The sequence below is a fragment of the Buceros rhinoceros genome, unplaced genomic scaffold (assembly GCF_000710305.1).
Source record: "Buceros rhinoceros silvestris isolate BGI_N320 unplaced genomic scaffold, ASM71030v1 scaffold17729, whole genome shotgun sequence".
In the NCBI taxonomy this organism is placed as follows: Eukaryota; Metazoa; Chordata; class Aves; order Bucerotiformes; family Bucerotidae; genus Buceros; species Buceros rhinoceros.
The window spans coordinates 49,647-75,537 of record NW_010432324.1 but is presented as its reverse complement, the minus strand read 5'-3'; the positions used below and the strand labels follow the sequence as shown (position 1 = coordinate 75,537).

General features: G+C 41.8%; 1 protein-coding gene across 1 annotated transcript in view; it reads left to right on the top strand.

The window, feature by feature from the left end:
- PRKAR1B (protein kinase, cAMP-dependent, regulatory, type I, beta) overlaps window positions 1-25,891 on the top strand; it is a 92,994-nt gene that overhangs the window by 41,657 nt on the left and 25,446 nt on the right. Inside the window, exons 4-6 of the mRNA XM_010143743.1 lie at window positions 11,654-11,715; window positions 12,466-12,512; window positions 20,256-20,414. Coding sequence (XP_010142045.1) covers window positions 11,654-11,715; window positions 12,466-12,512; window positions 20,256-20,414 — 268 coding nt within the window. The remainder of the gene's footprint in view (window positions 1-11,653; window positions 11,716-12,465; window positions 12,513-20,255; window positions 20,415-25,891) is intronic.

Below are 25,891 nucleotides of genomic sequence, written 5' to 3'. Positions count from 1 at the left end.
CTGCTGAGAAATTGCTTAAAAATGATGCTGGCATGAAGGCAAACACGGAATTAGCAGAGCCAAGCAAAAGGTGTTTAAAGGTTTGGACTAAGAGTGACCGCAAACATCTGTGTTAATACTGATCCACCAGCCTGCCCGACGAATTCTTCATGTTCCCTTTCAACCAGGCATTTAAAAAATGTCCTGCAGATATGCAGGAAGGCATAATCAACACTGCTGGTTCCCCGATCCCAGCCCCACAGTGCTAATGAAAGCCCAGCAGAGCTGAGATTTCCAGGTTTGCTAAGAAAGTGCAAAGATGTAAGTAGAGCCGTGCACCGTACAGTGCAGAGTTTATGGCTGGGTGCTCTTGGTTTTGTTCATGGTCGCAGCAGAACGCAGCAGAGAGAGATGCGTGCCGCGTTCGCTAGGCAGGTTGTGGAAACAGCCAACTGCTGCGAGGGTCAGAGTAGCAGGTGTTGCTGCCAGTGATGTTGCTGGGTGTCTTCAGGATGGCTTTGATGATCATTTGAGTGGCTGGTGAAGACTTGGGAAGAAAATCGCTGCGAAAGATGGAACAAAGTAGTGGAACCGCATCGGAGTTTGTTTATATGGGTATGAACGCGCACCCTTAGGTTTTGTGCATCTATAGATTCAAACAGCTCTTTGTGCTTAAAGAGCTCCCTGTCCTTCAGGACGCTGCAAGTACAGATCACTTCAGAAAAAATGCACCTATCGTCTATCTGATCGATCTCTCTTTTCTCCCCCTTTGAACTAGCAGAGCTGTAAGAAAATGAGGCCGCTTAATTGCGACAGTTCACTGAAACGCTCCTACAAAAGAAGTATTTATTGTCTAGGGAAATTTTATCTCTAGTTCATTTTATTGTAAAAGATTCTATCTCAGAAATGCTGTGAATCAGAGATGAAGGGGAGTAATGATAAACTGAGGGAAAACATAAGGAAAACGTGTGGGTGTATGAGTTTGCACATGTCTGTAAGCTATAATAGATATGCAAATAGAGAAGCAAGTGCTTGTGGACATGTGGTTTTGTGTCAGCTATGGATTTTATTCATCAGCTATTTAATGCTAGATTTACACACTTTAAAAAAACCCTTTCTGACACACTTTTCTGACTCATTCTTTATCAGCGATTTTATAATGATTTCGTTTACTGATGCCATTATAAACGGAATTGAATCCTCTCCGCTAACAGAGGTTGAGATGTTTTTATATACACAGCTGTTTGATATCTCCAGGTGTGGGAGCACACAACAAGGGTGGAAATTAATTAAGCAAGATGTGGGAGATGGCTGCAGCCGTTCTGTGCTTGTCAGCCGGAGGAGACGCATGTCAAACACTGCTTGATGAGTTGCAGCACGCGTTCCCCTGACTCGCAGCCGGCACTCGGGAGCTACAACTCGGCAGAGCCTTGGCTTCGGTCTTTAATTGCTTCCCATCTTTTCCAGAGAAACTAGGTATTGATACACGTATTACCAAAACTTCTCTAGGATTTTCCTAGATGTGTGCATTTTTTTGATGTACAAAACAGACAAACACTATCATTTTATATGAACATGATAAAAAAAAACCCTCTAACTGCATTTATATTGACTGTTTTGTCATTTAGCGTTAGCATCTTTAGCTTTCTGGCAGTGTCCTGATTTGTATGTTAATGGCAAGGGCCACCCGGCATGGAAAGGAAAAGATTTTCCTCTAATGCCTGGTAATTCTTATCTTTCGCCTGTTTTTGTGCTGATAGAGTTGCCAGGCACAGGTGCTGTCTTGTGGCACTCAAGCCTTTCTTCTAGGTGCAGAGGCTGTAGTCATAAAAATAGCGTGTAGGAGCAGTAAGAATATGATTAGAAGGAACAATCGCAATTATCAACTGCAACCTAATATTTCCATATTTATAGAAAACTGTTAGAAGTGATTCTTGCACAGAGTGCAAAAAAAAAAAGGTTAAAAAAAGGAAAAGAATGAAAATAGATTAATATTGTGTTCATGTCCAAGCTCCTGCAACCACAACAGTTTGTCTGTAGGTATGCTCTGAATAGGAAAATTGGATGAAGTATGAGAATGAATCTTTCTCTGTCAACAGTTTACTAATCATAGGGATGCAAGAAAACACATATGTGTAATTTATTTTTCATGAAAGCGTGTCCTCCATTTCAATCTCAAAGGCAAAACAAAAAGCGCTGTAGTGGAGGAGGCATTTCTCTTCACTGCATGATGTGAACAATAAGGTCACGTACATAGTGTGTTTTCTTTCATATCTACTCATGGACATGTGAAATGCAGTTTATCATACTTCAGTATTTAGTATAACGTCCTATATCCCTACACAGGGATATCCCTAGGGCTGTAATGTCCATGTCCTCCCTATGTTGAGGGACATCTACATCATCTGCTCCAAAAAGGCACATAATAGTGCATTTGTAACTGCAGACCTTTGGGAGCTCTTTAAATCTCAGCATATACTAATGTATCTTCAAAGAACTTCAGCTGTAGTGACCGTGAAATTGGGCCATGCTGGTGAGTGATCTGTGTCAGTGCCATGTGCCAAGGGCTTCTTCAGCTGCATTACCTGAATGCTGAAGTAAGGATGAGGAGCAGCGCGTAGTGACTCTCCAGCTTCATTGGGATAGTCCAGAAGAGGGAGCTTGAAATTAAAGAGTGAAGAGATTTAAAAGTACCAGAAGGAATAAATTGTTCAAATATGGGAACTTTGCTATGGTCACCCTTTATCATTGCTGGAATTTGCTTCGTGTTAATAACAACAGAAATTTATTTGGAGGATGGTAGTTATTCTTGTGGTGGTGTGTTTCTGTTGCATTAGAAGCAATTTTCTTTCAGCTATTTAGTTAATACACTCATTTTTTTTTAGTATCCAACGTTGCTGTTCTAGAATGTTCGCGAAAGAGACATGTAATTAATTATGCAGAAAATGTAAACAGTATATACTCATCTGTGACTTAAAGGGCCATCCTTTAGCTCAAATACACTGACCTTGCTGCGGTGACGCCAGGGATGAATTTGGCCCCTGTTGTCTGCAGTACCTGGTTTGTCCTTGTGCTGAGCATCTCCCCAGGTCACTTCTGCAATGGCATCACGTACAAATAACGCCTTTGACTTTGTTACGGTGCGCTTTGCATTTCTAATCAGGGAGTTTTTGGAGCTTTCTGGAAGTAAAAGCTTCAGCATTTACTGAAGCATTTCATGCTTTATTCTTATAGTAAATAACCTCCATAAATGTCTCTACGCTGCTGTCTGGTACCTGCTGGCTGAGGAGAGAGAGTTCCTAATCACTGTCCAGGACCTACTAAAACAGAAAGACGCCTGTGTAGTTTAGTATGTGTGTTTCTGTATGTGTGTATAGATATATTTGTACATTGTAACCAAGCAGGAAGTGTATTTTATTGACCCAAGTTTCTCTGGAGTGTTCTTCTTGTTTGTTTTTCTTTTGGCATTCAAATTTTTTCCCCATCTTGAATCTTAGTTCCAAGATGAAAATCCGGAGAATGCTCGCACACAAAACAGGCAAACAAATATGATTAAGTTGAACTGAAATACCATTTTCAACAATGCCTGATTTTGGTTTTAACCTTTTACTAAGAAACTTAATTTTGAAGTAATTTCATAGTGAGAAGTAGATCCTCTGAAGTTATCACAGTAGGACACATAGATGGTTTTGAAACTCATAAAACATTTTAAATGAGAAATGACATCTGCCATTTTTCACAGGAATATTCAGTTTCACCAAGCTGGTTTTTTTCCCCAAAAGACCATGTTACCCAGTTTCTAATCAAGGCCTCTTGATATGCACAGACTTCGTGGATGAGCAGTGGTATTACTGATGTGAAGGTGGGATACAGTCTTGTAGCAATTACTCATGCAGAAGGTGCAGATATTCCTACATCAGTGCGCAGAGAGCATATTTTCCGTGCATTATGCATGGGATTTCCTCCAGCTGGCCTCCTGACTCACGCTTCCCTGCCTCCCCCGTGTCTGCGGCTGAGTACAGGACCACCTCATCTCTCCCACTGGGAGAAGCTTGGTGCCAAACCCAGGGTTCCCAGCAGGTGGAAGGGGCTTCCAGACGTCCCTGCTTGGACCTCCTGCTCAAAGCAGGTCCAATCGGAGTTGGCAGCTCTAACCCAGAGCTTTGCCCAGTTGAGTTTGGAAACAATCCCCTTCCATGGGCCCCTCTTCCAGTGTTTGACCACCCTCATAATGATTTTTTTTTTCCTATATATCAGGTGGTAATTTCATCTGTTCTCATTTGTGTCTGTTGCCCTAACATCCTTCTGCTGTGCACCTCTAAGAAAAGCCTCTCTCTGTCTTCTCTACACTCCCATTAAGCACTTAATGGGAGACGTTAAGTAGACAGCAATAAGATCTCCCTGATCATCTTTTCACAGGAGAATAAACACAGTTCTTGCACCATCTGCTGTATGCTCCAGGCCCTGGACTATTTTGGTGGCCACTGTGTACTTGCTTCACAGTGTCAGTGTCTTTCTTGTGTGGGGAAGCCCAAAACTGGACATGGTACTCCAGGCTGTCTTACAAGAGCTGAACAGAGAGAAGTAATCAATACCTTCAGCCCACTGGCTATACTGTTGACACAGACCAGTTGAACTACAAGCTGTGAAAACCTATGAAACTGGTCTGCCGTGAAAGTGTCTGGAGAGCTGCCCTGTGCTCAGCTGGGACCGCTAGAAGGGATGCAGTGCGGCTGCAGCCTGTCGTTAGACTTAATGTGGTATGTGGCTTAACATGCACATTGTGTCATGTCCTCCTCTACCTCCCAGCATCCATCACGTGCCTTGCCACAGGGCTTCTTAAGCAAACAGACTGATGGGTTTGGAACTGGGACTAGCTGAAGGAAGCAAGGGTCTTCCCTGAGCCTTGTGAAAGGTTAGGTAGAGTGATAGTAAGAGGTGGACCTGCGTTACAGTTCCTCTGAGCCCTGCCTCTTGGCCAAGCATGGTACAAGCAAGACCTTGGCAGCATGACTTCATGACCTGATGCTTCAGAGGGGTGGATGGGAAGAAAGAGGCCAAGGCAAAAGCAGTGGGGTAAAGTGTGGGATTGGACCGTGTCATTCTGGAGCCACAAGGCTTCGCCCTTTTTTACCTCGTACTGCAGTAGGCCATGGCAGATGGTTTTCCAGATGAAGACCCCTGCAGGACCTCCTTCCCTCCGAAAGCTATTGGTAACAGGAGGAAGCTGATGTGAACCAGTGACATGTAGAGGTACAGAGTCTGTAAAACGAACTGATGCTCTGCTCATAAAGTTGTGTTCAGTTCATTTGGTGTAATAATTAATGAACCTATAAAAGAACTTCATAAACCAGTTAAAATGGAAATACTTCACAGAAATAGATGACAGGTTTTTATTTCTTTCTGTTTCGCATGTCTGTCAGTTCTATGAACTTGTGACTTAATTGTTATGGAATTAGACACGGACTTTAATGTTAACCTGCCATTCAGAATATCTTCTCATGTCCGATTTCAAAGACTTACGTGGTCATTAGAGAAAATTAATGCATGCCTTAATTGTAGTACTAACTAAATGTTGGCCATTATAATGAAGTAATTAAATATTCTAAATTGTTAATAGCTTTTTTATGCTGCTATAATTAATTTGTTGCTGTCCTGACAGGAACAGGAATTAACGGAAGCAAACGGGTAATGTTTTTAAGGCTTCAGTACTGATTCGGTTTCTTAGGTACATGCTTGCAGCACCACATACTTGATTGTAATGATTGCAAGATAAGGGCTGTTAATTTTAAATACCTGTAGAAAGGAATCTTTTATTTCACCTGGGTGCATTTTATCCTCGGTAGCCAGTAAATAACAGCAATAGTTTCTCAGTGGTTTCAGTTTCTCAGTGCATCAGCAAGGACTTGCAGCGTTCCCAGGAGCAAGCAGCGTGGATCAGAGCTTATACTGACACAGGGCACAGAGGGCCCTTCCGTTTTATTCAGTGGTAAAGTACTGCATTTATTCCTTCGCCTCAAAGATGTTAACTGAAGCCAGCTTGGTTTAAATTTTGTGCTCTTCATCTGTGCAGGGCAGGAGAAGCAGTTGCTAGAACAATTACTAGAAAGTTATCTTCTGAGGAGATGAATCATCAGAAAATCTTAGACATACACAAGAAGAGAAACCCCCCATAACTTTAGAAATCTTCAAATAGTAAGAGCTTCAGCTAAAGAAAAGTGGAGTTACCATCAGCTCTGCTTACTAAACTTTAAAGGTATGCAAGTAGGAAGGGTTTAAAATGCTGGAATCCTCCTGCAAGAGCAGCCTCACTTCGAGAAAATGTTGCGTGTCTTCTGTTGAATTATGACAGAGCAGCTACATATCTTTTAGAGCTACCCTCAACACTACAGGGCTGCTTTGTTTGGCTAGAGAGATAGCAAAGGAAGAAAACACTGCATAGCACACACATTGATGGCTTTCTGAGACTGCCTGCACAATGAAATTGTCCTGATTGAACTCTCGACAAATTATAACCTGCAGGTATAACGAGGATTTTCCATTTTTGCCTAACACACATACGTTTGGTCTCTTCCATTTTTCCTTTCCTGCAATGCATTCAGCACAGCAAGGGCTGGAAAGAAATCTGATTGTGAAACTGATAAATTGTCCTACATAGTTTCCCTATTTTGGCCATTGCCATGGTCTGGTTCTGAAAGTGCTTGGAATCCTCCTTCTCTCGCTTTGTTTTAAAAGCTTCTTCTCAGTTGCCCATTGCCAGTGCTGTATTACCACGGTACCCCCCTTTTTTTTTTTGTCTATCTCATATTCTACAATGACTCCAAGCAGCCTCAGTGTAAAGGCAGATGAGATGATTTATTTTTATCACTCACTTTTTCATGTGCGAAAAAGAACCTCTTGGCCCTGCCCGCTCTGCTGGCTTCCTCTTAGCCCAGCCGTTGCATCTTGGCACACGGGGGCTGTAAAATGCTACCGAATTAAATCAGCAAAGTGTTTCATCGTATTTATTTTTCAGTCACTGTGATACACCTTCGCTGGTCCACATAGCTGCAGTCTCATTGATTCGAGTGAGGGTTCCTGCTTTTCTCCTTTTGAGAAGGGAATGGGCTCAGCCTGGACAGGTGGCCAGAAGCCGTTACAGGTGACAGCAGAGGATCAGCCCCCCTGACTGCAGGGCTGATCGCACTTGTTTGCAATTCTCCTGTACACTCATGGAAGACACTTTATGTGTTAAAACTTGCTTTGAGCCTTTGATATCTTTGACCTTTTTAAAACAGCCCTTTACATTTTGATATTCCCTAAGAAGACAGATGGTATTTTTGATTGAACAGATAGAGATTTCAAGTCTAAACGCATTTCTTGGTTTCACTTTCTTGGTCTAGTTAACTGCTCGCTCTATGTTGTGTGCTGCTCACAATCCTTTCTTCTAATTTATTTTTAAATACTATCAAAAAGTTACAAAGGATTAAAACGTGCAGAAATCCCCCTGGAAAACATTAGTAATGTCCTGCTAGCATCTCCTTTGGATCCAAATGTAGATATTCAGGTACATACACTCCCGCCTGCAGCTACACTTCCAAGCCAAAAATTGCCCTTCTGATTGGAACAAATGTTCGACTCCAAGTGCCTGGAGAAACCAGATACAGATCCACTGGAATTAGATAAGAAAGCTGTGAAAAAATTGCAAAGCCAGTCAAAAGTTTTGGCTCTGGAGAGGGGTGAGAAAGCGCCCTCCAAATCCTGATGCTGAGCCCGTGCCACACTGGGGGCAGTGCATCTGTCTTGGTTGCAATCTCATGAAACAACAGCTGAAATATTGGAACTGGTGCCCTGTTTTCTTCTTCCATCACCTAAATAAGTCATCTGGAAACAGAGCAAATGATACGTTTTCAACAAAATAAGGAAATCCCTCCAAACACTTCTTTTTTACAGCACAATCATAAAAATCCTGGCAAGAAATCAAACCGTTTCCATATCAGCTCAGTGCTCAGCGTTGCTAGCGCAGTTGGTGTCAACAGCTAAATAGCTGGTGCAGAGGCAGAAGACAGAGGCTACTGTGTTCTTGGGGCTGCAGCTCAGACAGAAGATGAAATCATGGTAGTTCAACATTTCGTGAAGACTTAACTACTGATTTTCTGGCTTTCTGTTTATCCTGGAATAAAATAAGCTAGTGCTTGAAAAAACTTCCCGCTGTTAGAAATGTGTATATGTGTGTGTTTGGCCCTAATGACTTAACAAAAGCTTCAAACCCAAGAAATACAACTAGCTGCTTTTGCAGAGCTGTAGAACATAGCTACAGTCTTTCTGTGGTGGTGAGATGGTTGCAGCACTGGATTTGTAAGGGCTTTTCTTTACTGTGATGGTCAGAGAGTGATTTTGAATGTCTTATGAACAGGTGCATGGTACAGGAAAAAAACGATGAGACATATTTTTGCCCTTGGCCATATTGTTTATGCCTTTAGCAAGTGCTGCTTCTTATTCAGTATTTAAAGCTTGTTTTCTCTGCATAGTACAAACCGAGGACACATGGCTGAAATGTGTGAATATGGAGCACTGGATGTTTATTGGGGAGGAGGAAAACATGTCTGTTTATTGTAGTTTCACATTTTGGCTTGGGTCAAGACAAAATTTTCAAAGTTTTGGTATATTGATCCTTGTGTTATTTTTGTGGTTATTTCAGTCACTGAGAATAAAGGCAGTAAGAAAATTTTCCATACAGATTCTACACTTGGTCTGAATTAAATCAAAAGCCAGATTTCATACAGGGACCTTAAGCATTTGGTACTTCAGGAGATGATGATTTTCAGAAGGGTGGGGTTTTGGTGGTATTCCGAATGTCCCAGTTCTTGGTTGCCAGGCTTGTAGGTTGAGAAACTTGGAGGCTGCCTGCTGATCCGTATCGTCTGAGATCTGACTCTATTTAATGAATCTCAAATTGAGCATCCAAAAGCAGAAACATTCTGCCTCATTAATCACTGTGGCAGATCTTATCCTAAGTGTATCAATTAAGAATAATACTTCCTAGCAGAAAGGAAACATGATGAGGTGTTTCCAGTGACAGTCCCGATGTTGTTGGTCACTGACATTTATTTATCAAAGATAAGCCCTTGTTTCACTCCGGAGAAGCAAACTGACATCACCATGACATTGGGTGCCTTGTATGTCTGGGTGTTCATAGGTATTTTAGACTAACGGTTGATGATGCGTCCTTCAAAGATCTCTTTAAAAATCTAAGTCGTGGTCTAATAAGATTAAGACTTTGCTGAAGCACATGGTATATGTGTTTCTGCTACACTGCTGCACAGCAGAATATTACTGTAAAACTGGTAATAGACGATGGGTTCATCACCTCATCAGCTGAAGGTATTAGTCTGTGAGTTTTAGAGAGGACTTTTTTGATTAAACTAGGAGCTGTTGTAGAAACGAAGTGTGGAACATTTTGGAGAAGGGTGCAGTGCTATACATAATTTATTAGGCACTGTTTGTACAGTCAATTGTTAAGTTATAAATAAAATACAGCCTTAAAACAAAAGGGTGAAACTGTGGGTAGTTATTTCCTCTGTATTTCTATTAAAAAAAGGTTTCCAAGTTTGTTCAACAGTCACATTTTGGGCTGGTTATTGATATTCACAGTGCTGTGCCTATTTTTGGATGTATCGCATTGAAGACTTTCTTCTCTGCCTCACAGAGCGCGTTTTCCTCCAGCAAATCTGCAGGCTGCAGGACTGTTCTTAAAGCTCGGGGAGGTGCCCAGGCACAGCCAAGGGGAAACCACAGGAAACCTCTCATACCGAATTTCCAGGTTCCAGGGCTATTGAAGAACAGCTCGACTTGCCTCATGGACTCAAGGGCCCTCAGTGGCTGTTCCAGTTCAGGACCTACCATTGGAGTAGTTTCCCCCACCCCATCTGAACCTCAGCTCCCATTTGTTATAGGTGGAGGGCACTGAGGGTTGGTCCAGAGACCAGTTCCTAAGCCTGCGCCAGGTGGATGCTTTCTGCCAACAGAGAAATCCCTTGAACTGGAGAAATGCTGAACCCATTTAGGATGATTAAAAATTAGCTTAGTGGATTTAAGAATACAGTCATATACTTTTCAGAATAATTTATTATAGATCTTGGCATTGGTGCTCAGAATGAAGTGAGAAAGAGGTTTCAACTTTGAGCCTCTGAGCAGGCTTTTTATCCATGGTGGAGGTATTTCCCGAACGTGAGTAGGAATAGCACAGGGTGGGCCTAATGAAACGACAGGGGTAAAATAGATCTTGGGCTAAGCATCCCTTGCAGGTACTGTGAGCAGCGGGAGGAGCCTGGTTTGAAGTCTCCCACTTCTCCTACAAATGGTGCTGATTCAGAGCTGCAATACTGAGCAAAAACAGTCTGGCTGTTGAAGAGGAAAGACATGACCAATTTGAACTTCAGAGTGAAACATTTCCTAGAACTGAGCCTGAGTAAATTCTGAAACAGTTGAACAGGAAATAAGCTAATAATGGGATTTTACAATATGCATTTCCCATATAAGGCATTGAAATCTAGCATGGGGTTGTTTGCTGATCTTCTGGCTATTTTGATGAAAATTTTTGTTTTCTTCACTGTTTGTGCTCCATTATGATTGTGAGGACTTTGCTCCATTCCAGGGTGAAGCGTTTCCTCTCCCCTCTCTTACTGGTGGTCCCTGGATGGACTGTTCCTAGACCAGACCAGGGAAGAGACGAGTTAACAATTCCCCCTCGCTGCCTTTTGTTTGTGTCGGGGAGCTGTTTCCTTTAGCCCTTGAGACTGATGCATAGGAAGGGGAAGAGAGGTGGGGAGCGCCCGTCTCGGTGTGGTTCATGCTTCTGAAAATAAGTTCCCCAAAATCTGATGTGGGGAAAGGAAGCCCTGGCTCCATGGAGGCTGCTGTCTCCCTCAATAAACAAAGGACTGGATTTGGGCAAGATGCCCAAAGTGTTGGTGCAGGGTGCGTTCCCGTCCTTACTGCTCTGCCTGGCCTTTTAAGGATATGTGACAGTATGCCGGAGACCACAGTAAGGTGTGTAATTCAGCGATGATTAATGAGCACAAGGCTCTTCTGCAGCTTCGTTGTTTCTGTAGCATTGGTCAAATTTCCTTCTCACGAGTAACTCACTAAGATTTTCAGAGCTTGGCCTCTTCTGCATGGAGCACAATCTCTTGCCAGCTCTCATGCCATATTAATTTAGAGCCATCTACCTTTCCAAATGTGCTCTGTGTTGTGGAACAGGTTTTGCTTGTAAGTGTGAGGCCAGATGTTCAGAAGAGGAGAGCTCCCATTTAGGCAGCTAGCAATTACTGCTGTGACACATTCCGATTGCCGCTGAAAATCCCAAATCCCTCTGCTTAGACAATGAAATGCTCAGGCTGGCTAGTTTGTGCAGTGCTGTAAGAAGTGGCCTATATGCATATAATTCAGGAGTCCTTTCAAAATAGCATGCTCTGAATCATAGTCTCACTTAGTTTTAAACCACAGCTTGTGCCTAACTAGTTGTTTTGATTTCTTGCCAAGCAGGGGCTCATTTTCCAGTAACAACTAACATTTTCCTTTTCTTTTTCTGCAAAATCTGTTAATGAAGGCTGAATGAAATGATGAAGGTAGGTCTGCTGGCTAGATAAGAAATAAGTCTGATTCATTAATTATGTTGTGGGTTTTTTTCCAGTGACATATTTGATGCCATGTTCCCCGTCACACACATCGCAGGAGAAACAGTCATACAACAGGGTAATTCTTCCTCTCATTTTTTTCCCTCACGTGTTTGCTAAGATTATACAGTTTACATCTCTCCATTTGAGATTTCATCCTCTTTGATTAATGGGAACAATAACCATATTCTGAAAGCATTTAAATGTGCAGCTCTGTCATAAGTTCATGGATGCAGGCCTTTCGCTTCATGTGCAGAGGTCTACAGAACCACACTGGTAGGTGTCCAGGGCTTCAAAGTGCTGCAGTTAAATGTAGATAAATAGCACCTCAAATTAAAATATTCATTCCTTAACTGAAGATAGCCAGGAGTAAACAACAGCTCTGAATGCGTAAGGGTGGCACAGACTAGCTGAGAGTAATTAGAGATGGAAAATATTTTTATGGTTGTTGGGAATATTCAACACCTCATTGTGCTGTATCATAGTTATCGCACTTGGCAACTTACCTGCGTGCCTGCGGCATGTTGTGGAGGACTTCACTGCCCTCAGGCTGTATTAAAGCATCTTGTGTGTTTACACTGGGTGAAGTGTTGAATCAATCAAAGGAGATAAATTAAAGCAATTGAAAAATATTTATAGGAAGAAATCATAGCGATGGTTTGATTTATGAAGGCAAATAGACAAGGATGTTTCAGAAAACTAATCTCTCGGTAAGTAATCTGGTGTACAAACCCGTGCAAATATGTGCAGGGTTAAATATGGAGACTGGAACTATTGAGTAGTTTAGCAGACCTTCAGGAAACAATCACCTTTTGTATTTTGCTTCCAGGTGATGAAGGAGACAACTTCTATGTGATTGACCAAGGCGAGGTGGATGTAAGTACACTCTTACAGTATAATATTTATTTTGAAGCTACATATTAAAATCGTATGCTCTGGCACACAGCTCGATCCAGCCGTGTGCTGTGGTTCTGTCGCCTTTCTTCTGGAAACGGTTTTCACAGGATTGGTCTCATTACTTTTTTGTCAAGTCATTTGTGCATAATTTTCTAATCAGCATGTTTTACATTCAAGCTTATTTGTCCGTTCCAACGGGAAAATATGGTATCAACACCCAGCAAATGACATTATCTTCAGAATCCTAACCACACCTGGAGGTGTGCAGTCTCTGGCAGAGCAGGCCACCATGCTGGAATGCCCCTGAGGGCTCGGATCAACCATAAGGAAAATATTTTCTTTAATCAGTTAGCTTAGCTCATGTGTTGTTTTTTTTTTTTTCCTCCTCAAATTGAGATACAGCCTTAGGCAGTGAGTTTCATCTCAGAAACCTTAATTTGCTTTTAAAATTAGGTCCAAATATATGAACAATGTAGCATATTAATAAAGCAAGGATTATTATAAGTGTAAAGTGATCTGTTAGACCACAAAATGTTTACAGGCGTATGCAGTGGTTTAATCAGCAAGTCTTTGAAAAGAAGCTTCTTTCTGAAGCTGCCTTCCCAATCATAATCTATTCACCTCTCATCATTTTTATCCCATATGCAACTCACCCTTTTGCAGTTTTGCTACAAGTTCCTCATTTGACTGAATTTTCTACACACATCTTAGATACCCAAGGTCGTGGATAGGACAGGCTTGCTCATTAGCAACGTTGCTCTCCAAACGCCCAGATGAGTTTTGTTTGGCATATTTAAAGAAGAAAGTGATTTTTTTCCTAAATCCGGGCAGGAGGCATACAGTTATTTTAGTGAAAGTTATTTTTTTTAGCAGTCTGTTTGTGTCAGGAGACCATCTAATTGGTGTTGTTGGGAATTGAGAAACCTCAGATGCAGCCTCTGCCTCTGGAAGCTGCTGCTCAGGAAATCTGTCTGACTCACTGCTCCTATCAGGCATACCTCTCAGTAGCAAACATTGCCACATCCACAGGGCCAGAAAATAAAAGAGCAATATTTATAGAACAGCGCTAAAATTTAGTTTTAAAATAATTGGTTAAGGCCTGATACTGAGCTTAATGAGTTCCCTGGCTTTGAATCAGACCCACAAACACACACAAATGCATATATCGAAGTTATAGATTAATCTTATTTAAAAATAATTTGTCCTCGTTCACAACCTTTAGGAAAGCTTTCCCTTGCATTTGTCTCAGAGATAATGGGGGACTGAATGACGTCAGAAAACAGTCTGCAAAACCCTTGCAAGAAAGATAATCTTCCATGTGCACAGATTGCTCTTGCAAAGCAGTGACAAAGTAGGGAAAATAAATGTCCAGGGCCTAGCCAGCGTTGCGTCTGCGTGTAAAACCACTGCATGAGATGGTCTGTGCATTGTCTGTAGAAACGGTGGCCACGGCTCTGCAAATGTTGAGATGGGCTGGTTTGGAGCAATAGTTGCTGTATTCTGTCAGGGAAGAATGGCATCGTAGTTCCTTTCCCGGGTATATCCTGACATCTATTCAGAAACATCTTTACTACATCAGGTTAGTTGTATGTCAGGTTCCGTCCTTCGTCCTGCTGCACCGTATCACTACTCTCCCCATCTCCTCAGCTAGGTGCTCTCTCCTTTCTAAGCTTTTCCTGTATCTTCAGCCAAAACATACTGAATTCCTCTGCAAGATACTGTGGAAGGCACAAGAAACATTCACTCATCCAGGAGCAAGTAGCAACTACACCCTGGTAGAAGTTACCTGCATTCGCTGCCTCTGCTGGGAAGCCCCAGGGAGGTGAGCCCGTTTCCCCCCTCCAGAGTAAAGCTTGTACCAGCGCAGCCAGTGCAGAGTAAGTCGCTCCTGTACAAGGCAGCAGCTCCCAGACCCCATGCACGTGCACTATCACACCGGTTATAGCGCTCCCCAGAAAAGCGTTCTTCCACTTTCTGGGCAGCAGTGCTAAAATCCTTATTGGCCAAAGAAAATCCAGGCTGCTAGTAAGCAAGCTGCAGTTCATTTAAGCCTTGCCAGATACTTTTTTGGCATCCTTCCACCCTTCCTTGAGAAAAGAAGCGACTTGGAGAGTAGACAATTGACCCCAAGATTTAAAGCCTCAAGCCATTTTCTGCCCAGTTCAGCTGGTGTTGGCATGTGCACGGAGGCTTTTAACCCCTGGCCAGGCTGTCTGCCGTCATCATTGCCCTGGTGGCACCGCAGTGGCAGGTATACCAGGACTGGTGGATTCAAGGAACAGTTTACTCTGAAAGCGTCAGGACTGATAAGCATGCGGGTTTTCCATACTCCTGCAAAGATACATGTAAAGGAGGTTGCAATTACCATCATAAAATTCCCATCCCCTGGAAGCAAGTCATTGCAAAAATGAAAAAAAAAAAAATCTGTCAACCAAGCAACCAAAACGAAACAGAAACCATCAATAAAGCCAGAATAACAAAATCAGTGTGTGGTGTTTTGAGTTTAAAAAACTCCACTTTTGAAAAGTCATTTACTGTTAGAATTTTGGCATAGGCACCCCAAGGAGTCAGTAAGAGTATTCTAACATTTTCCCTTAAAGAAAACTGAGTCAAATTAGAAGTAAAATAAAGTGTTTTAAAATACAGTAACACTTTATCCTCAACTCTTAGACTTTCTTAGGGTATAAAGAAGCCTCGTTAGCACAAAATAAAGTATCTGTGCATTTCCTTCTTGGCGTTACTGTGGACAGCCAAAGAAGACTCAGTACCGTCCCTTGGGCAAGCACGCTCAGCATGGTCTGCGCCCAAGGGAGAAGGGCCCAAAGTCTCGTATGTAAAAGGCAGATTTTTAGAAATCAGGAAGAGGTAGGTCTTGGAGAACACGGGGGTTTCCTCTCATGTACCGTGTACTACAAACCAGGTGTACTTTGCCCAAAGCTGGCAATGGATGGGAAAGGACGTTAGAGCGTTATCAGTCGCAGCCTTCCTCCTTAGCACGTCAGGGTTGAGGACAGTTGTTAGCTCGTGACCCAGCCCTGCAGATGGATAAAGCTTATGCTTGGTAGATGATGGTGTGAGGTTTGAAGCCTTAGAGGTCAATCGTCTACTGGAAGCTTTTCTGCTCAGACAAATGTGAACATAAGCCAAAAAGTATCTGGCAGAGCTTAAATTATAGTTTCCAGTAAAGATGTTGAAAGTACCTGCTAAAGTATGTGTCTTGCAAAAATCTCTAATCCATATTTCTAAATATAAAAATGACTTCCTGTTTATTATTTTAATCTTAAAACCTCACATTTTTTACTTTAAAAAGCACCATCAACTACCTTTTTAAAACAGATGTAATTTTTTTAGACTCAACAACTTTGTATTCTATTTAATGTCACAGCAACTTTCTTTACAGTCATTCTCAGGTCTTCCTCTTGTAAAACAACAGCAGCCAAACTACAAAACGAAAACGGTTTAGTATTTTTTCTTAAGTAGATTCTGTACTTACTGTAAAAATCTATATGTGGAACTATACATGAATGTGGTGGACAATAGATAAGATGTAGGTCAAATCATCTTGAAGCCCTTATTCGTCTGTATGAACTGTCTAGTGTGTATATACAAAGAGGAAAATTACATGGTGATTTATGTGAGAACACTGTTGGATTTTAAAACTAGTTATATTTTATAGTTAGATTCCATAGGTTGCTTTTGGTTTGAATTCTTCCAGCATTAATAATACATCTAATTTCAGAAGGATGCTTTTTGAAATTTGAAACAACATATTAAAGTTTGGAGTTTTTCAGCTTGAATTTTTAAGGATTCTCAAGGCAGTGGCCAAGTTCATGTATTTATATTTTAGAAAAGCAGACTCACACTAGAAATAAAACACTGTCATTATTTGAGAGAACGACCCATATATAAACACCCTTCATGTCTAAGGCTTGCTTATTTTTCCAAGAATAAAGAAACCTCATCTTTTGGATAACAAATATACAAAGGTTTGACAAGACACAACACACAAATTGTTACAAACAGACCCAAGGGAGGGGTTTGGACATCTAGAAGTTGCAATGCCTGGAACAAGTCAGGTTGTCCACACAGGTCACAAAGTGGCAGCAAAAAAAAAAAAAAAGTGCTAAAAGTTAACTGGAAATCAGCAATAGAAACTTGAAGGAAAGGTAAATTCACTTCAGTGAAGCTCAGACTGATGTTCATATCCTGCCTTCAAAGTAGAATAGCTGCATTACTGCTCGTGGTAAGGTGACTTTCTGCCCCTCTGGACGACAGGAAGATGGGTGAGGCCAAGATGCATTCCTGTTGCATTGAGCATCGCGTGACTCACTGCATTTTCTCTCGCAGTTAGCGACTAAGTATGTCGCAGCCCATGAAGAAAGGAACTGATGATGTTCACAGGAGATTTTTCCACTTGCCTGCTAAAAAATTAATGAAATGAATCAAGTTGTGTGATTTTCAAGCCCGCAAATATGGCAGTGCTCATACTACGTGATGGAAAACAAAAGAAATGTAAAGTACTTTTATCTGTGGAAAGTAGGTGGTCCTGAGGGCTTGGGCACCTGCCGTTCTACTGCAGTTCCTCTTCAGCTGCATGAAAGAGGAAGGTTCCAGCTGTTACGGAACTGCGATCGACAGGTCAAGTAGCAGTTAGGAATTATTCTCTTATGTACTTCCACTTCGGTGAGAGTTTACAAATGCCTAAAACTGCCTGAGCCAAAACCTCAGCCCAGCATTTTTAGGATAAAGAAAGAGACCATCTGAGTTACTGCCATATAACATTGGGTTTCATAAGCTGTTCGAGTCTAAAATAGCTTTACTTCCCACTCCTTACAAACAGAGCTACTTTCCTTTCTACTTCTTTTTTTAAAATCTATTTTAAAGGGTTTCATAGTGGAGCTGAACTCTGCTAAAGGGCCAAATGGCTTTTTAACATTCAAATGCTCTTTAACTTCATCATGAAGACAAGAGCTGATTGTTGCCTTAGACCGTTGTAGAGAGTGAAGTGCAATGGTTTTCCTCCTAGAAAACAACAGTTATTCTCAAGCTTTTTTCTCTTTTGTAGACTGATATTGGAAATGGCATTTTTATTGGGGGAGTGATTGCTGGGCCCAAAGACTGTCAGCTCAGTGATGTGGTTTCACCTCAGTACTTTAAACCTGACGCTCGTAGAGTGGAGGAACAGCCATTTGCATAAATTGTTAACAGGCAAGATGTCAAACATGTTTTAGGGAGTCCTGTCAAGTAAGAGAGCAAAATCAAAGAAGTCTTAGAGCAGTTTAGTAGAAGCTTCTCTTTAAAACAACTCTGCTACAGTAACTGTCCATCCTTCACTTGCTCTGCCTTCAGTTTTACCAGCGTGGTTCCCAGCCGGGGCTGCAGTCCTCTCATGCGTGCTGCTGGAACAAGAAATGTCACCACGTTGCTTAAAAAAATACGTGTTGGAATGAGTTTATTTCCCACTTATAACTCAGACCCTTCTGCAATAATAAAACCTGTAAGAGCATATAGAAACACATGTGGGTTTGGTGTGCTGAAAGAGTCGAGAGTGCAATGTCAGCTGACTTTCAGTATGTGGTCCAAGATTCACTGGAATTATTAGATTTCCCCATTGTCTCTGAGACCTTTTTCCTGCAGACATGAATTACTGTACTGTAGCAAACCCTGGGTCCACCCAGCGAAATCCCCACGGGAACGGGGTATCCCTACATTCAAATATACATCTCAACAATTTTGCAATGGATTAATTGAATTTAAAAGTTTTCATACAGTCTCACTATAATATTACAAGCCATTCAGAATCCTAATTTTGTTCATCCATTTCTCCTGCTCGTCTCACAAAAAGAGATCCAGGAGACACAGTATTACCTGCTTGTTTCGCCAGGAAAGTGCTTGGGTTTGCCTGGCTTTTTTTAAACTTCTTTTTTGCTTTCATTTTTTCATCACAAGGAGAATCAAAAGTAGATTCAATGTTCTGTCAGATTTTCTTTCTTCACTGAGTGTAAAAGTTTGAAAGGAAATGCTGCTGTTAGTCTCTCGTGTGATATTCTCCTGCATGACATTCATTCTGTCATGGCAAAGAAATGAACTATAGCTTTTGTTGCTTGAGCTCTCTCTTGGCAGCCTGCTACCACCTGCCTGTTGGGGCTTATTTTACCCTTTATTTCAGCCCCTTGATCCTCAGATGCTCCAGGAACACCAAGAGCCACAACATTGCCAGGAGTTCAGCAGTGATGCTAATGCCACTTCTTTTCAGCTGATACCCAAGAGGTCTCTTGATCAGCTGAACTGCTCCGTGGCCTCATCCGTCTCCTACTGAACCAGCGTTTCACTGACCTCAGTAGGAGATGGATCAGATCTTAATTGAATATTGGGAAGATACATTTGGATTGATTCTAGCTGCAGTTTGTAACATGACTTTTCATCATAAAATGAAGATAGAAGTAAAATTAATACTGACAGTTTGTTGAATCTTGACCCCAGTTCATTTATTTTGGTCGCCGTCTTTTCTCATGCCCAGTTTGACACAGCCATAATTCATCTATTTTTTTAAAAACTGCCAGTCCGTTACTCAGTAATTGGGAATAGAGTTTGGTCTTTTCCTTTGCCATGGTTTTCTGCTAAAGATGAGAATACGTCCGTATGGTCCTCATATTATTTTTCTTCACAGAGCTTCCAAACAAATGAAATCCATTCTGGTTGATTTCTGCCGTTATCAGTGTGTAACAGATTGGGATATATTCTGCACTGGGTAAATGTGCACAGCCTTTCCTACCCTCTAAACTCAGAGATACGAAAAGGGTTTATTGTGTAGGTTTATAGCAGCATGCCTACGAGCAAGCTGCAGAATACACAATCCATAGCACTCTTTGAATACACTGGTATGTCTTATGACCTGTGTGGTCCAGGAACAGCGAGGAAAACAGGTCCCAGCAGAAAGCACCTGCACAGGTCCCCCCTTCTCCAGTGAAGGTTTTACATAGCACTTAAGTGTAGGAATTCTTCTCAGATTAGATGTCATCCAGGAAAAATCCTGTGATACCAGTCCATGTGGTGTTCCGAGAGGATATGTGATCCGAATAGGCTGTGGGTCAAATACTGCTTCATAAGTTCTGTAGAGCTGATGTTAAAGACAGGAGGTAATTCTGCAGGTAGCTTCTCAAGTCCAAAGCACTTAGCAGTCTTTACGAAGGGAGAAAGAGATCTCGGTAGTTACATTTAAATGGTTGTTGGAGGCACTAGGCTTAGGGAAGAAAAAAGTGTTCCTTGTCAAAAGATGTTTCCCTGTTTTGGCTGTTTTCATTTCATGGTCGTGGTGCTTTCAGCAAACCTCATTACACGTATCAACAAACCTCCTTCTTTCAAGTCTGACAGTGTTAATAAAAAGCCGAAGTTGTGACAGTTTGGCTTGTTGACTGTCTGAGCCTCGAACACAAGAGGGAAGACACAATGCCAGTTAACCGTGGGAGCTGAAACCCTGGAGGGTAAATACAGTCATTGTACTGAAGCAAGATGACTTGAAATTCTGTCCACAAAGCAGGTTGTTGCCCTCTTCGGGGACCAACCGAGGAAACTGTTATGCCGTTGTTTTCCTTGTGTCCCCAGCATTGACGATTAGAAAGGAAATTACCAATAGCTTTTTGGGTAACTGGTAGTAGGAGGAAAACTGCAGCTAAGTCCCCAAACTGTTTTTGCTACTTGTTTTGTCTTGTGCTGTGGTAGGTTTATGTCAACGGGGAGTGGGTCACCAGCATTGGAGAAGGAGGCAGCTTCGGGGAACTGGCATTGATCTATGGAACACCCCGGGCCGCCACCGTCAAGGCCAAGACAGATCTCAAGCTCTGGGGCATCGACAGAGACAGCTACAGACGCATTTTAATGGTAAGTTTACGGAGAGCTTGGTTACGGAGTCAGTATTTTTTACTTTCTTTTGTAGTGCCAGCTCCGCTGTGTTCAGAGTGCAGTGACGATAGAAGGCTGCGCAGTCCATGTTCCTACGGAAAAGAGAGAGGACGTGGCAATAACATTGAGTAGCTAAATTAAGTGAACTGAAGGAAAAGGGGACAAGATTCAGCAGAAAGATGCTGAGTCAGAAATGCAGTTGAGTAACATTATGCATAACTATTAGACATGAATGAAAGCCTCGGGAGGCCTCCGTCACCCCCCGAAGCTACCAAATCCTCTCCTTATTGTGAATCTCAAAATGTCTTTCAGCACTACCCCTTGCCTGTGAAGTCTTTGGCTGAACTGGTATTATACTCTTCAGGGCAGGCAATGCAAGGTACATCCAGCTCTGCTGAAAAGACCAAAGGCAGTCTCGGCTGGGCTGTGCCTCCACCTTCCTTAGCCAGCACACAGCCACACGTATCAGAGGATGGTGGCTGCAGAGTCCCTGCTAATGATTCAGTGCTCTGCTCCTTTCAAACTGCCTCATCTCTGCAGCAAAGCTCAACAGAGCTGGGCACCTGGGCTCTGTGCTAGCTTATGGATTTGCTGTTGGTTCTTGAGCGGTGGGTTTATAGTGGAAGCTTTGACAAATAATTAACTTTAGCAATGTCATAACTTTTTTAATGAGTTTGTTTCCACTGTCCATGTGCATATCTTTGTTCTCCATAAAATATTCCTTTCTTTTTGATGATTAACAGACATAACTCTATGTAAAGCTTCTTTCTCAATAGGACTTGTCTCTAAAAGCTGCATTGTTTAATTCTGATCTGAAGGAAATTACGCTATGCTCTCAGAATAATAACGAGTGTGCATTTTGAGATCATCTGTATTTGCAGTGGATGTCATGGATAGCAGAAACATTAGCAAAAGACTTGAGTAGATTTTACACTTAAATGATTAGTTCTTAAGCAGCAGAGCGTAAGAGCGATCTGTATTTCTCCTGTGTGATGACTGTTGGATGTCTGTATGAAGCATTGCTGGTTTTCATGCTGCATTTCATCGGCTGAGTTGTATCATGTAAGCGAATATCACGCTGACATCTAGGAGAGTACATCTGATGGAAATTTACTCTATCCCAAAATATCCAGCCTGATCGCTCCAAGACAAAAGAGGAGAATAATGATGAGAGGCGCACTGTCTTCTCTCTTGTGGATAAGCAGAATGAACAGGTTTTGAATGCTTCCCAGGGTGGGGAGGCAGGCGGTAGTAACCGCGACCTTTCTGCAAGGTATTGCTAAAACATAGAGCAGGAGAATTTCCTAAACAGGTGTAGGAGGTACATGCAATTTACTTGTCCTATATCCTACATGGATGCAAGAGAGGGGTGTCTGGGATAACTGGTGTGATGAACCTGCATGCCTCAAGGTAAAATCCAAGGTATAAAAGAGGAGGAATGTAGGACCAAAATAAATGTCAAGACAAGCTGCATGTTCCTTGGCTTTTTAAGCACGGCTTTTAACAGCTGCCTGTAACCTTGCTGCTAAAGAACGGAAGGGACAGATTCACAGGCCTCGTAGCCTAGGGGTAATTTTGGTTTTAGTGTTGATGAAAATAGTTGTACCTAACATCTTGCAGCCCTGTGAGCTTTCACGTTTGGTCGTGTGTCCATTACCATCTGATAACGGCCTGCAGAGGATGAATATTTAATGCAGAGACAGGATTGTACTAAAAAAGTGGAAAAAGCTGCTTTTGATAGTAGCTGTAGCCGTACGTACAACTTGAGTACTATGGATGTACTTCTGTTTGATTCTAGTCTAGTGCTAAGTGCTTTTCAAATTCATTTACATATTCTCTGAACCGGTGACCGCTGTACCTTACCTAGCAAGCTCAGTTTCCGCAGCTGATGAGACATTTAGCTTAACACGGAGGTGTTTTTTCTCCCTCTCTCTTCTTGTGGATTTTTTTCCATTTGGGGCCATTAAAAATTGTGTTGCAGTACTTTAGATACCCAGACAGTGTAATTATAGTATTCCCAATACTTAGATAGGAAATATTTTGGGTAGCACGGTGAATTAATTGCTGCAGGTATAGAAAATGTCCAATTTTAAGTGCTGTCCACGGTGAAGGCAATTTACCCATCCAGACTACTTGAGTTCTGTCATCTTTTCATGTATTTGTAGGCGCAGCGTGGATAATTTCTTTGCTGTAGGTGAAATGAGACACCTGTCCTTGAGCATTCATGTGAGGGCAGGTTACAGTGGCTCTCTGCACATTTCCTCAAGCCTAAGAATTAATTACATCATGTTTCAGCGGCTGCGTTTCATACCTGAAGCTAACTCCACCATTACGTGGCTGGTTTTTCTATACTCAGTTTCAAGATGTAGTAGGAGCCGCCTTTCAAGTCTCAGAAACACGGTTTCCTGCCGTTTAGCCTCTAACCTCGTGTTTCTAGAAAGTTGCTGCGTATTTTGGGTGCAGAAATGCTGCTGCCTTTAAATAAGAGGTAGTAATGTTTAGGATATCTTTTGAAATATATAATTTGAGATGGCTTCAAAACTTGAGAGCATGCAGGTTTTTCTTTTTTATTTTCTGTTTGCAAATACTTTTCTCCAAGGGACCAATGACCTTTTTCTCCCAAAGTAGAGACCTTTTTCTCCCTTTTTCTGTACTCAGATAAAGTCTGTTCATAACCCCAGACAGTTTTTTCTTTCGTCTGCATTCCTTCCCGGCCATGACCAGCCCCACGTTTTCTCAGTGTAGTGTTGAAATTTTATTTGAGTTGTAAATATTTATTTGCAAATCATGCCTTCAGATCCACACTTGCCAAAAAGATTTTATCCTGTCTTGAGACATTGACTCTTCACCTCATTTCTCCTTGCAGGCTCTGTTCTGGTTTTTTGCTTCGCATTTAGTAATTTCTAGATTTTATTTCTGCTTAGTGCCAGTTTCCCCACGTACATGTCTCATTGATCGTGACTGGTTTATGGTATGAATAAAATGCATGTCGGGAGGTTTGGGAGTTTGGGTTTTCCTTTTTTCGGATGGACAAAGCCTGATGCAAGAAGTTCCTGCTGGCTCGTAGTTACACTTGTCAGCCGTTTATTATTTAGCCTGTCCCAAAGGAAGTTTGTTAAACCAAATACAGTTCTTTGTATTGTGTTGTCTCAGCTTAGGTACCCTGATGGCTTGAAGGTCACATTCAAGTTTGTTTTAGCAGCTGCGATCATTGTAAACGTTGGGATAGTTCATTTTGTCAGGATTTGCGGTGAAATTGCTTGGCTTTCTCTGCAGTCCTTGACAAAGTATTATGCCACGAAATTCATCGTCCTAGATGGATCAGAAAAAACCGTTTCAATGTATTGCCCTCTCAATACACTCACAAATTAATCTGCCCATCTGTGTGTTCCATCTATTCCATAAAATTATCTATGCTAAGTTGCATACTTTTCATTCTGTTGCAGATTTTTTCTTCTGTATGTCTTCTCTGTGCACGCACAAGCAAACACACATTTACGTAAATATGCTATATTTACTTACATTCTTCTGGGAGAGATGCAAAGGAATTTTTTTTTGCTATAGGATTCTCATGTAACTTGTTTGCTGAAATGTTGCTGCTCTCTGCAACTGGGATTCAAGAGCATCACAGAGTGGGGAACATCCCAGGGTAGTACAATGTTTGTATTCTAAGTATAGCAAATACCACAAATACCAGAGAAGCAAATGTCTCTATCCCAACATCAGATTGATCCCCCAGACAATTCAGTTCCCAGACTGAGAAAATTTGAAGTATTAATTTTTTGCAGTTTCTTCTTTAAGACGGCTCAATTCAGGGTAATTTAACTATCCTCATGTTCCCATGGTCCAAGACACCTGGCTCTGAGAACGGAGCTCACTGCATACAGCACTTTTTGCCTGTTTGGCAAACTTTGCTTGCAGAAGGTGCGTTGTAACGTAGGGATGTAAGTCATGACCAGTGAAGGTTAGCCAGTTCCTAATGTTATGCCTCATTTTCTTTATATTATTTTCGCTTTGTTTTACCAGCTCTTCACAGCTTTGAACCTGAGAACAAGTTCTTTAACAAAAGCCTTTTTCTACTCAGATAAAATAGTCAGAAGGACCTTGTGTTGCCATAAAATGTAGATTGCGTGGTGGCCAAACCATAAAGCAAATCCGAAGCCTGCACTCCATCCAGCATCTGTGCAATATAGCACTGGGATTTTGTGGGTTATTTTGTTTTCATGGCCAGAATGCACGGTGACTCTTTCTTTCATGCTCCTGTAAGAATGTACACCCAAAGCATCACTCAGTATCAGGTTTATGCAGGGATTAAATGGGGCTGGAGCAGTCCAGAAGACTGTTCCGGCACCTCCTGCCTTTTTTATTTGAAACTTGAGCCATATTTTGCCTTTCAGTAGCCATTTGGCTTCTTACTGAAGGTGGGCATTTCTAGGAAGGACCTGATCAACTCCTGGAAGAAAGAAAGAAGACGTGAGAAGTGCTGGGAAGACAAAGCAATGGGGCGAGCTGAGGGCAAGAAAGGCAGAGACTGGACTGGAGAAGTGGCAAGAAAAAATGGAAAAAAAACAGGGAAAGAGAAGAAGGGGCAGGTGGGAAAGGGATGCAGCAGTCCTAGTCAACCAGACATGTTCCAGTCTCTGGGGAATTAATTCTGCTTAGCTTGTGTAGAGCTTAAGCTAAGCCTAGGGCTTGATGCATTTTGGTCCTAAAACTGGCTTTGACCTCTTTTCTGGGTGGATGTGGCAAATGCAAGTGCTCTTGTTTCTCCTTGGGAGTGTTTCAGGGAGGAGCACTGCAGCTTAGAATATTAACGAGTCTGTAGTTAGTGGGAACCACTGTCTTTAAGAAGATGAGCTTGTGCGTGACAGCTCAGAACCGGCAAGAAAGTGAACAAAGGAAAGGGGGGAGAGGGAGAAGCAGCGACTATTGAAACAATATATTAATAGGTTAGAAAAAGCAGAATTAATAAAGACTTTTTAAAACATGCCGTCAAGAACCCTGCCAGTGCAGAATTATTCACGTACATTTACTATTGTTTTTATCTGGCTCAAGCAATAAGATTTCTACTGCTTCCCTTGGGAAACTTTTCTGCAAGAGAATAATTCCTACATTGGGTAAAATCTTTTTATATTGATCTTAAATTAGATTTTCTTCATTTTCTCCTATTACTTTGAGTTATATCAAGTTATGCTGTGCTAAATTGCCCTCTCTGTCATATATCTGTAGACTATTATCATTGTCTTCTTAAAACCCTTGTGACAATGCATGCTAGCTGTGAGCATGACATACCTATGGTCCCAGCGTTGAGCGAATTTACAGGCTGAATTTGTTTAGCTCCTTCCTTAGTGGCTCTCTCCAAGGTTTTAGCATTTCTTCAGGCTCTGTTTGGTTTGGGAGCACTTTTCTGGAGAAGAGGTACCGAGACAGAGTGTAGCATGCCAGGCACTGTCACA